The 12,006-nt window shown below is 35.2% G+C and overlaps 1 protein-coding gene across 2 annotated transcripts in view; it reads right to left on the reverse strand.

Moving 5' to 3' along the window:
* LOC131675251 (target of rapamycin complex subunit lst8) overlaps nt 1–12,006 on the reverse strand; it is a 383,875-nt gene that overhangs the window by 190,502 nt on the left and 181,367 nt on the right. For both annotated transcript variants that reach the window (XR_009303023.1, XM_058954158.1), the window contains exon 3: nt 3,100–3,161. Coding sequence is in view for 1 of the 2 variants with exons in the window: in XM_058954158.1 (XP_058810141.1) it covers nt 3,100–3,161 (62 nt within the window). In the remaining variant the exon portion in view is untranslated. The remainder of the gene's footprint in view (nt 1–3,099; nt 3,162–12,006) is intronic.

Here is a 12,006-nt window from a genome sequence, read left to right on the forward strand (position 1 = left end):
TGAACATCCCGGACGGCAAGCAAACTCGCACTTATGCGCTTTTGGACAAAGGTTCAGAAGCAACTTTCATTTTCAAATCACTCTTTTAACTGCTTGGATTTTACTGAGATCGTGTAGAGACTGATGTAGGTTTCGACGATACGATTTTGTTTATTGATAAGCTTGTTTTTACATGTAACAAAGTGAGTGGGAATTATGGGGTGTATAGTTTCGATGTTTATACAACACAAGTCGTAGTCGCAATGGAAGTGAAAATAAGCAAATTAGAATTTTCCATATATTTTTTAAATTTAAATTAAACAAATAAATAGGAAAGTTTAAAAATATTGTATTTATATGTATTAAGACAAGAATAGAGTTGACACATTGTGTAAACACCGAAACTACATACCCGATATCTCTCATTCACTTTGTTACCTGTAAAAACAAGCTATTCCGTTGTCCAGCTTATCGACTGAGTTTGGCGAATTTGCACGAGAGTGGTTGGCAGCACTGACGGATGCCAATTCCAATCATTTCATGCATTCCTGTAAAACTTGTCAGATACTGCTTACAGTTTCTAGCTGTAACATCACATAGAAAACCACCCATGTTTTCTTTCTTTTTTCTAGAAAAGGTATGGCGCAACCTTTTCAGTCAGTAACAGAGCAGACATTTTCATCAATAGTTTCTCTATAGTGTGCTTCTTGTTGTCGTTCTTGTGTTATGCGTGCGTAAGTGGCGTGCCGTCATTTTTGTGTGTGTCGTGTTTGCGATTGTGCAAAATGCTGTGTGTCTGTGCTTGTCTCTCACGCGTGTGTGTGTATATGGACATCTGTTGCATTTCATTGGCTATAGCAGCCATGTGTAACGCATTATTGGCTATTGCAATCACATAAACTCGAGTCAACCTCCTCTGATTATCACCATCGTCTTCGGCTGCACAAAGCCAGAGTTGTCCTTTCGAGATAACTCAACTACATTTACGGCGATCTCCACTGCGGTGCGCCCACAAACTGCACATATGTGTTTGCATGCTGTGTGCTGTAGGGGAGTGATCGGTTTCTTATTCTTACGTGGTCGCGCATATTGAATGCAACACGTTTCCCACTCAATCAAGGGTGTGTTCCACGCATGCATTGCGTCACGATCGTACTGTTTGTATAGTGAGTGCATGATTTACGCAATACGCAACATCGCAACGATCTGCTACATTGTACGCGTCACTTGTTAGCATTGCCTTTCTTTTTTTTTCTTCTTTTTTATTAGTTTTTCTTCTTTTTGTTCATCAATAAAATGGGGCTTTTGTGCCATTTCGACTTTTTCTCATCAATTTTTGTTTAATTGATTTATTTTCCTTATTCTTTTACATTTAATATTATTTTTTTATATACAGTGAAATAGTCATCTATTCAAGTACTAGCCGTGCTCGATGCTGCTTAACTTTGCTGATTGGTTTAGTATGCATTTTCGCGATACACCAATATCAGTTAAAAAAACAAACGGCAAAAAAATTTTTTTTAATTTCTTAAAAAATTTCTACATTCTTTCTGTACAAAACAAAGTATTTTTTTTAAATAAACATTTTTGTTCCATTCAAATGCTCAATGATACGAAGAGTTGAAATTTAACATTGTTTTGAAAAAAATGCATAGAACATGAATTTGTATAAAAAAAATTTGCAGCAATAATTATGAAAGTGCTTTAAAAAAGCTACAAAATCTTTTTTTTAATTTTTCTATGATGTTATAACGGGGATTTAACCCGGTTTACCCCGTCAATATAAAAAAATAAAGAAATAGTAAATGAATGATAAATGAGGAATGTCCGAGCGAAGTCTGGAGCCTCCTGGACTGTCCGTCTTCTCAGGTTTGGTACTCGTCACGCCGGTGATGGGACAGCCGGATCCGCGCAGATTCGTAGTGTTAGCTAATGAACGCAAAAATCGAAGGTTCAAAAGCGGGCGTAGACGTGAAAAAGCGGTACGTTCGAAAAAGGCGACGGGACACGGTTAAATAAAAGAAAGGAACTTACGGTAAAAGGTATTTTAATCAATAAGAGTTGACATGAGCGGTCGGAAGGAAGGAGAGAGTACGCTGAGAGAGTGAATAGGGAGAGAGAGTAAACCAACAAGCCGGTACTTACAATGACGGTGCTCGTCCTCTAGATATGCAGCCTAGTCGCACGGTTTGTGTCAACGCGCACGCACAAATTACAGGGCACCACGTGCACTCTGCGGCTCGGCTTCTTCTAACGAAGTCCTGCTCTACCAGCTACGATTCACGAGCGTGGATCCTCTACGGGGCCAGGCGACGTCGCGATCCTCCTCTGGACAAAGGCATAAGCTCAAGGATCGAAGAAGAAAAGGGAACCGCTGGGTCACAACCGTGGTCTCAGCAAGGAAAGTCGTCGAGACAAAGAAATCTATCCGCTGGCTCACAAGTCCGCACAACAGTAACTCTCTAGCGTGTCGCCTGCTCGACTCTCGATTTCGTTCTCTTTAGTGAGTCAATCAGTGCGCGCGGTCACTCGCTAAAGCGCGACTAAGTCTCTCTCTCTCTCTCCGCGCCTCGCGGTCGCGCACGGAAGTGTCCCGCGTATTCGCATCTCTCTCTTGTCTCACTTACCTTACATCCATACAGAAGGATAATTACATACGCAGACATAGATAATAAATGGATACAAACATAATAAATTCATAATGACGTAAGATAAGTTCGGAAGATTGTGTCATATTTACATATCGTTACTAGGGAGAGAGAGAGATATAACGAGTTTACAATTTCACTCGTTATAATGTTTTTCGCAAAACGGTAAGTACTTGAAGATGAGCAAACATTTTTGAAAAAAAAAATTCTTTTTTTATGATAGGATTAAGGAAAAATTATTTAACATCATTGTGATATAAATATTTTTTAAAAATTTAAAAAGATCTCTCAAATGAGCCCCCGCTCAACTCTGTAAATTGATTTCTAACTCAGATATAAAACTTAGAAATTTTAGTAATTTTATGTTTGGATGGGCAAAGACTTTTGACCAGGAGTATACATAATAGCAGCGGCGAATCTCCTGCCACTCCATTTATAATTGAAAATAGATAATAATGATTACGAAGCATACCTTAAATCCCATATTCTTGCCGAACAATCTTCTCCACTAGTAAACATCCATTTTCCATCTTCCTATAATATTTAAACGAACTAAATTGAATAAATTGTAATTATTGAAATTGTAATTTATGAATAAGTGAAAGAAATTATTTGATAAAAAGATTTTTGTCACTGCTAAGTAGATAAAAGCTTCTTGCTCAATCGATAACTGAAAATATAGTGATATGCATCGCTATTGTTAGAGTAAAATATTCGTAAAAAGTGTCATTTTTACTATACAGTAGTACTCAAAATTATAAGGTACCCCTGATTTTGCTTTATTTTATTTAGGATTTTTAAGCTTTACAGAGCCTTGAAGATTTGAATTTTCTAGTAGTTATTCTTAATATTTTTTTTTAATCAAAATTGGTGTTTTTCTAAACAAAAAAATGTCAAACCTATGTAGGTTTAATTCACTACAAAATGTTCATGTAGATTTAAATTTAAAAAGTAATATTTTTTGAAACAATGAAGAATCTTTGATTTCGTTGCACTTAAAATACACTACAAATGTTGTATCAGTATATGACGGCATGATTTTTTTTCCTCATATTTCTTCAACTTTCAGCTTCAACTGATGAAAATTTCAAATGGCTATGTATAAAATTGTTCAAACCACACAAAAATAACGTCTCATTTTCATATTTAAAAATCACTAATTTTATTGGATTTAAGGCCAATTTTTTCCAAATACCCCAGTCATTTTTTAATTTCCTACACACAAATTGCAGAAAAATACATTTTCTATTCGTTTTAAACCAATTGGTTTTGAAACAAAAATATTATAGATATTCCAAAATTTTATTTACATATTTATGAAATTTTTGTAATCCTTGGGTATTTAAAGAGGAAACGTCATAGAATGCTACCTTCAGATCCTTGTAGATCACGTCGTGCTTCATCTTTCCGCAAAAGTGAGGTCATTTTTATAACAATAATTCTGATATTGTTACATAGCTTGTTTATTTCGTACGATAAAAAATTTAGGTAAGTGTGACATATTGTATTCTATGTTCGTCTATTATTTTTTTTGTCAACGCAATTAATGAATTTGTAGGTTTTATTCAAAAAATAATTATGGGGAGGAAAGCAGTGCCCGAAACAAAAAAATGGCAAATTATCGGTTTGTTCAAAGCAAATAAGAACCAGACTGAAATATCTAAATTATTGAACGTAAGTAGATGTTGTGTACAAAATAGTATTATAGCTTACCACAAAAGTAAGACGGTGAGAAATAAGAAAAATACAGGAAGATCGCGCGTAACAATTTCTTGAATTGGTAGAATTATCATTTAAAAAGCCAAACAAAATCGTACTATAACAGCAAATAGTATTAAAAATTAATTAGATCTAGAATTAAAGGTTAAAATATCCAGACTAACAGTCGACAGGCCTTTGCTTGAAAAGAATTTGAAGTCTCGTGTCTCGACTCCCAAACCTCTACTAACCTCTGTAAATCGTAAAGAAAATTTTGAAATATCTGTAATATTTTTGTTTCAAAACCAATTGGTTTAAAACGAATAGAAAATGTATTTTCCTGCAATTTGTGTACAGTAAATTTAAAAATGACTGGGGTATTTGAAAAAAATTGGCCTTAAATCCAATAAAATTAGTGATTTTCAAATATGAAAATTAGACGTTATTTTTGTGTGGTTTAAACAATTTTATACATAGCCATTTGAAATTTTCATCAGTTGAAGCTGAAAGTTGAAGAAATATGAGGAAAAAAAATCATGCCGTCATATACTGATACAACATTTGTAGTGTATTTTAAGTGCAACGAAATCGACGATATTTCATTGTTTAAAAAAATATTACTTTTTAAATTCAAATCTGCATGATAATTTTATAGTGGATCAAACTTGCATCGGATTGACGTTTTTTGTTTAGAAAAACACCAATTTTGGTTCAAAAAAAATAATGGGAATGACTACTAGAAAATTCAAACCTCCAAGGCTCTGTGAAGCTTAAAAATCCTAATTAAAATTGTAAAGCGAAATCAGGGGTGCCTTACAATTTTGAGCACTACTGTATATTTTATTTATTCATACTGTAAAATATCAATTAAGCCACTATATTTTATATTCACAATCATTGTATATATTACATTTTAATCTTCTTCAACTTTGGATAATAATACACTTCTTCAATAACAATTTTTAATAATAATAATTCAATAATAATTGACACACCTCTGAAATTTTATTTGGTTTATTAAATATAAATAATTAATATGAAATTGAGAACCTAATCTCGAATGAATATCTCAACAGTTACGTATATCATGTGGATAATTGGTGAAGAAAGACAAGTTGAACTCTTCGATTTCAACATACCTTAAATCGTTCTTCCGCCGATAATATTTATACACGTTAATAATTAATGAGGATATGCCGGAAGGAATCAGATAAATCTTACAAATAGCAAAAATCATCATTTTTTCTTTGACAAACAGCATAAAATTCTACAGAAAAAGGGAATTGGTGAATAAACAAGTAGACATTTACAAGTAGATTCATAAACAGTTGTTTCCTTTAGGGCTGTTTAAAATTTTTTGAGTATTGCAACGGTAGTCGATTTAATTAATCGAACCGTTCGCGATTCTGCTTCTCGCGCGTTAGTTCTAACAGTTAAGAGAGAGAGGGGGCGCGCGATCTTTTGAATAGTTAGTTATGCCTCAGCTGTTCACGCGAGTTTACCGCCGAATAGTGTTTTGCACTTTGTTTCGCCAAAAATAAAGTTTCTCTGTGACAAATACGTGCGGGTGTGCAACGACGAAATTACAGCAGCAAGCAGCGAAACAGAAGCAGCAGATTACAACTGATAGAGGCAGTACAAGGCAGCCCAGCTGATAATCTGATAATCGAGGGGCTGCGGCAGTTGATATTTTTTGCAACAACAATTACGGCTGATCACCGTAATTGCACTGCATGGTAGGTGCACCTTCCGTCATTATATACGATACAAAATACATTCGGTATTTTGTTTAATCGTGTCAGCGTTAATTTTTGTATTCGCGTCGAGCGTTAGTTCCCGGTAGAATTCGAATCTACTCTCTCTCTCTCTCTCTCTCTCTCTCTCTCTCTCTCTCTTTCTCACCGAATATAACTAATTGTAAAATCCTATTCGCGTGCGTTAGTCTTTCGGCCCTAAAAAGACTAGTGATTTTTATTAATTAAAGTCTGTTAAATTTATTCGCTATTTTCGTCATTTAATTTTCCTAGTAGCTTAAGTAATTGAAAAAGGCTTAGGTTTTAATCCGATTACATCTAGTGGATTAAGAAGATTAGGAGTAAAGTCGCTCACACTTAAAACTCAACGATTGTCACAAGACACATGACTTAAGGTGAGTTCAACTCCGTTTAATAGAAGACAACTAGGATAAATCATCTGACGTTAAGGCGAATACACGTATTATCATACGTGTTTACCGGAGCGACGGTTTGCTCTGCATCGTGGGAGTTTGTTCTTAAATAAATTTTCCATTTTTCAGATAACCTCCCCCGTTACAGTATATTCACTCAAGAGTAGCTGAACTCTGTCTTAATTAGGTCAAGCAACCTAGCTCTCAGTAAAAGGGCTTTCTGATGCAAAATATAATAGGTAACCACTAGTGCCATCGTCCAGATAATTTTGCGCCCTTTAAGTTGGCAGATTTTAAAATTCTGAAATATTGTCAGATCATTTGTTTATTAACAAATATATGCTAAAAATGACTTTTATTTTTGTTTTTTTCGGTATATCTCCGAAAATAATCTAGCAACGATTACGGTATCAATACGAAAGTTGTAGGTAATAGAATAACGAAGACAGTGAGCTGTCGCGTGACTTTCTAACTTTATATGGAAGCTGAAAAAATTTGAAAAAACGGGGAAATTTTCATTTTTTTTATAAAATTTATATCTCCGTTAATTTGGAACTTAAAGAGCTGAGATTTGAAACTATAGTAGCTGGATATGTGTACTTTTGAGTGCGCTAAACCCTGATTATGTGCAACGTTTGGTTTCCGCGTAATTAAGGTTTAAACAAATTAAGGCGAAAATTTCGGACAATTCTCCATTAAAATTAGACAGTGTTATTTCAATTTTGAGAATTGTTACGGAAACTATACGATCTTCTCTTCAAAATCTATATTTTGAATTTGCAAAAAAAAAATATTATAACGTGCTCAAGTTCAACGTTCAGTGCAGAAGTTCAACGTTTTCGGATGGCGTAACACCACATTTTGCTCGAATCGTGAGGGCTTTTTTGAATGAACACAATGGTATCAGATGGATTGGGCGAGGAGGTCCTATTAACTGACCTGCTTGCTCACCCGATCTTACATCACCAGATTTTTATTTATGGGGGTACTTAAAAAATGCTGTATTTGGGCAACAACCCACTACAAGAGCAGATATACAGGACAGGATTCGTCGAGCATGCGCTGCTATTCCGAGGCAAGCTTTGTTGAACACCGGTCGCCATTTTCAAAAGCGTTTGACAATGTGTCTTGAAGCAAATGGTCGTCATTTCGAACACTTGCTTCAAGGTTAGTGAGAGGCAAGGGGACTCACGTGAAACAAGCACCCCATCGCGAGAGGCAAGGGGACTCACGTGAAACAAGCATCCTAAAGGAAATAAACCTTACTACGTCCACGTCGTTGTTTCTGGGTAACGCTAAAAGTAAGGAAAATCTTTTCAAAGTGAACAATTTCAAGCTCGTAGTAATATTGGGGTTACTATTCATGAGAAAAGGCTAGCAAATAGCAATCATAGGATTTTATAGCATTTGACCTTGAAATTCCCTTTTGAAAAAACACCATTTTGACGTAAAATTTCCCGCTTTTTCCGAATCCGATGTCAAAAATAGAGGTTCCTACTTAAAAAAAATACTTTGACCTTGAAATAACCTTGAAGTAGAAGTGCAAGGTCAAAAGCGTTAGCCCTATTGTGTTGCCCTCTTTGCTCTCTACAACTTTTGTCATAACCATTTTGCCCTATCTGGCTTAGGTTCCGAGTAATCCGGCTGCGGCGATTAAAATGGGTCACCGTGTATATACAGGGTGTCCAAAAAGTTCCGAGACACCCCAGTAAGTCCTGAGATATAACTATTTCCGAGGAGATTAAGGTCATTCCTTTAGTAACTTTGAACGAGGAATCCAGTGGTGACCTTGGTTTTGACCTTGAGCTTGAACTTCAAGGTCATTTCAAGGTCAACTTTTTTTTCAAATGGGAACCCCTTTTTTTGACAACGGCAATCGAAAGAGCGGTAAATTTTACGTCCAAAACGGTATTTTAAAATTTTTTTTCATTGCCTTGAGAAGGTCGATTTAAGGTCAAATGCTTGAAAAACTGCCTAAAAGCGTTTTTTTAAAAATTTTTAAGATATCGAAAAATGACCTCTAGAAAATTTGTTCAGAACAAAGTGGGCCACTCAATGCACCAAAAACCTATAACCTTTAACCTCATTTTGAAGGTCATTTCAAGGTCGAAGTGTTTTTTGTAATGGAAACCCCTCTTTTTGACACGGGATTCGCACATAGCGCGAAATCCGACGTTTGGATAAGGTATTATGTTGAGTTTCGATTGATCCACGACGTTCATCGCTAAGGTCATGTGAAATTCAGATCCAATATTATTCGCGAAACATTTACAAAATGTTTCGGGCTAAATTTATTAAATTCTACTGGGAGCATGTTACAGTGACCTTATCTTTGACCTTCAAGATCATTTTAAGGTTATTTCAAGGTCACCTTTGATTGTTTGAATAATAAAGTAACGGGTTATCCAAACCGAAAGTCAAGTTGTTTTAAATGAGGAGCAAACAGAGACATAGGTACAGTTTTTTTGCCGGATAAGTTTTTTCCATTCACTGCGTTTTGAATGTTTCTTTCTGATTTCGCGCTATGTGCGAATCCAGGGTCAAAAATAGGGGTTTCCATTACAAAAAACACTTCGACCTTGAAATGAGCTTCAAAATGAGGGTAACGGTCAAAGGTTTTTGGTGCATTGGGTGGCCCACTCTGGTCTGAACAAATTTTGTAGAGGTCATTTTTCGATATCTTAAAAATTTTTAAAAAAACGCTTTTAGGCAGTTTTTCAAGCATTTGACCTTAAATCGACCTTCTCAAGGCCATGAAAAAAAAATTTTAAAATACCGTTTTGGACGTAAAATTTCCCGCTCTTTCGATTGCTGTTGTCAAAAATAGGGGTTCCCATTTGAAAAAAAAAAGTTGACCTTGAAATGACCTTGAAGTTCAAGCTCAAGGTCAAAACCAAGGTCACCACTGGATTCCTCGTTCAAAGTTACTAAAGGAATAACCTTCATCTCCTCGGAAATAGTTATATCTCAGGACTTACTGGGGTGTCTCGGAACTTTTTGGACACCCTGTATACACTTTCCTTTCTTTTCATTTCTTAGTCGGGTCCAGCTGCGTTTGGAATTTGAGGAAGCGAATCAATGTCAACGGTCGTTTTTGCGTAGTCGTTACTATTCTGTTCAAGTTTGAAACGAGCTGTGTTGCTAATCATTTTCATCATGAGTATACTGAAAACGTATAAAAAATCTCGCAGTGAAACAATTACTAAAAAATTGCGTTCCGCTATTTGGAAGAGGAAGCGTCAACGGTCGTTTTTCTCAGTCAGAGTTCGAAGCTGTTTCTGTCACGTGGCGTGTGAAAATGGAATCTAACGAAGGTGGATTGAATGAAAACAGTGGTGCAGAAGAGTCCTACAACGACAGGTAAATATATAAACAATATTTTACACGTGTTCTAATTTATAAATAATTTATATATACCAGACTGCAATTTTGACTATTAATATTGTTTTTTATTTAGTCATGACGATCAATCTTGCGGCGAGTAAACGAAGCGTCCACGTCTGATAATGCAAGCTAAAATTTTTTATAATAGTTTTATATGTAATTTATAAATCAATAATTTCACGATCAACATTAACATAAAAATGTTATTTTCAGCTACTTCAAACCCGCATCAGAGTGAAAAGATACATAAAAGAAACAATTGGATGACAATTGTATGTTGTGCGATAAGCCAATTACTGCATCGTGCAAAAACATGTTCTGTCAAGAAACGTGGCATCGAGACTTTAATTCAGACAAGTAAGAAAGGAAATGATAAAAAAGATAAGTTGTTGAAGGATCTCACAGAGATAACCGTGCATCAAGTTTGCCGAGTGATGTATGCGAGAGATACTAATATCAAATTAGCTTTGCAAACCTCAAAGGAATCGCGACGACAAGATAGAGAATGCATAGGAAAAGGGAGAAATTTTGATTTTTCTAAGAATAGCTTTTTCTGTTTAAAGACTATTGTATCTAGATTAGTGATTAGGCGCCTGTCGAAACAATTGACGGTTGATAGTATTTTAGAACAACTAAAAGTTCATCCGAAAACAGAATTAAATAAAATGATTTACGCACGACTGAATCCGTTGAAAGAGTTCGACGATGATTATTATGTATATAACAAAGTGTATTATCATCTTATCTGTCAGAATAAGTTTTATTTATATAGGACAAATAATGTTAAGGGTGCGCCATTAGCGAGGGTATGGCTAGCATAGTTAAATTTATTATTGATCAAATCGTTCAGAACGGCGAAGAGTGCCAATTTTCAATGAGAGATATGCTTAAAAAGTACACGAAACTCCATGGAAAAAGTAATTTACCTAGAGTAGATCGAATAGAAAATCAGTGATTTTCTATTAGTGATTTCTATTTAAATACTTGAGTATTTTGGAGATGATATTGTCATACATACTTCAAATAACGATAGGTTTATCTGCTTTAAAAGAACGTTAGGTAAATTTCTTGAAGAGCATTGGTATACTCAAACACAAAATGATGAGAAAGGCGAAAAGAAAAGAATCGTGGAAAAGGCAGCCCATATAATCCTTCAAAATATCCGCGCGATAGCATTTGATATAACAAAATACCATTTCCCGTCTGATTTTCTCAATAAAGTAACAGTTGATATACCTGAATCGTTTAAGTTATTTTTAGATGTCATTATGAAAACGCATAAACGTAAATCAAAAAACGAGTTCATGAAAAAATGGGATAACAGAGTCATTACAACAGCACATATTTTAATATCGTCTGTTCGGCCGAGACCATTTTGTTCGCCCATATTGTTAGGTTTGTCAAGCATGATGCACACAAAATTTGCAGCGCGAGGATTGATCGATTGTTTGAGTAACATAGGCCTGTGTGCATCATATGCAGAAACTGTTCGGTTTGAATCTTCGATCGTAAATAACCCAGAAACATTTCGACATCATTGAGACTCCTATTTACAATTTGTGTATGCTAACGCAGATCATTATACGGCTACTATTGATGGGAAAAATACATTCCATTATACGGGGGGAATAATGTGTGTAACACCATCAACATCCGTAACTTGTAAAAGCCAAATTGCTCGGCTAAAAGGGGAATTACCGAAAATAAATATTGACAGCACGTCGGCATTTATTCCTTTGACTAATTTTAAGAGTAATTGCCCTTTTAAATTGAATACTGTAACTGTTCGGGATTGGATCATGGCGCTGATTTTTCGTTTAAAATTAAACCTATAGAAATTATGTCTTTTTTCGGTAAGCACGCGGATCCGACTAAAACTTCAAATTAGCAAGGGTTTACTAACAAATACCATAATTTTAATAGTGCATTTTGTACGTCAAAAGTAATTCCATTACCTTTTATTAAAGCGCCACCCAGTAATCACACTTCAATTTTAACAGCTTTAATCGATGCGAGACTGAGAGCAAATAAAAATAATCAAATTCACTGCTTCGTGACATTTGACTTACCCCTTTATATGAAGGTGAATGAAGTCCTTGCTTCTATTGATCCTGAACAGGATCACTATAA

Source organism: Phymastichus coffea, unplaced genomic scaffold, assembly GCF_024137745.1.
Source record: "Phymastichus coffea isolate CEN01 unplaced genomic scaffold, Cenicafe_Pcof_1.1 PCOF00018, whole genome shotgun sequence".
Taxonomy (NCBI): domain Eukaryota; kingdom Metazoa; phylum Arthropoda; class Insecta; order Hymenoptera; family Eulophidae; genus Phymastichus; species Phymastichus coffea.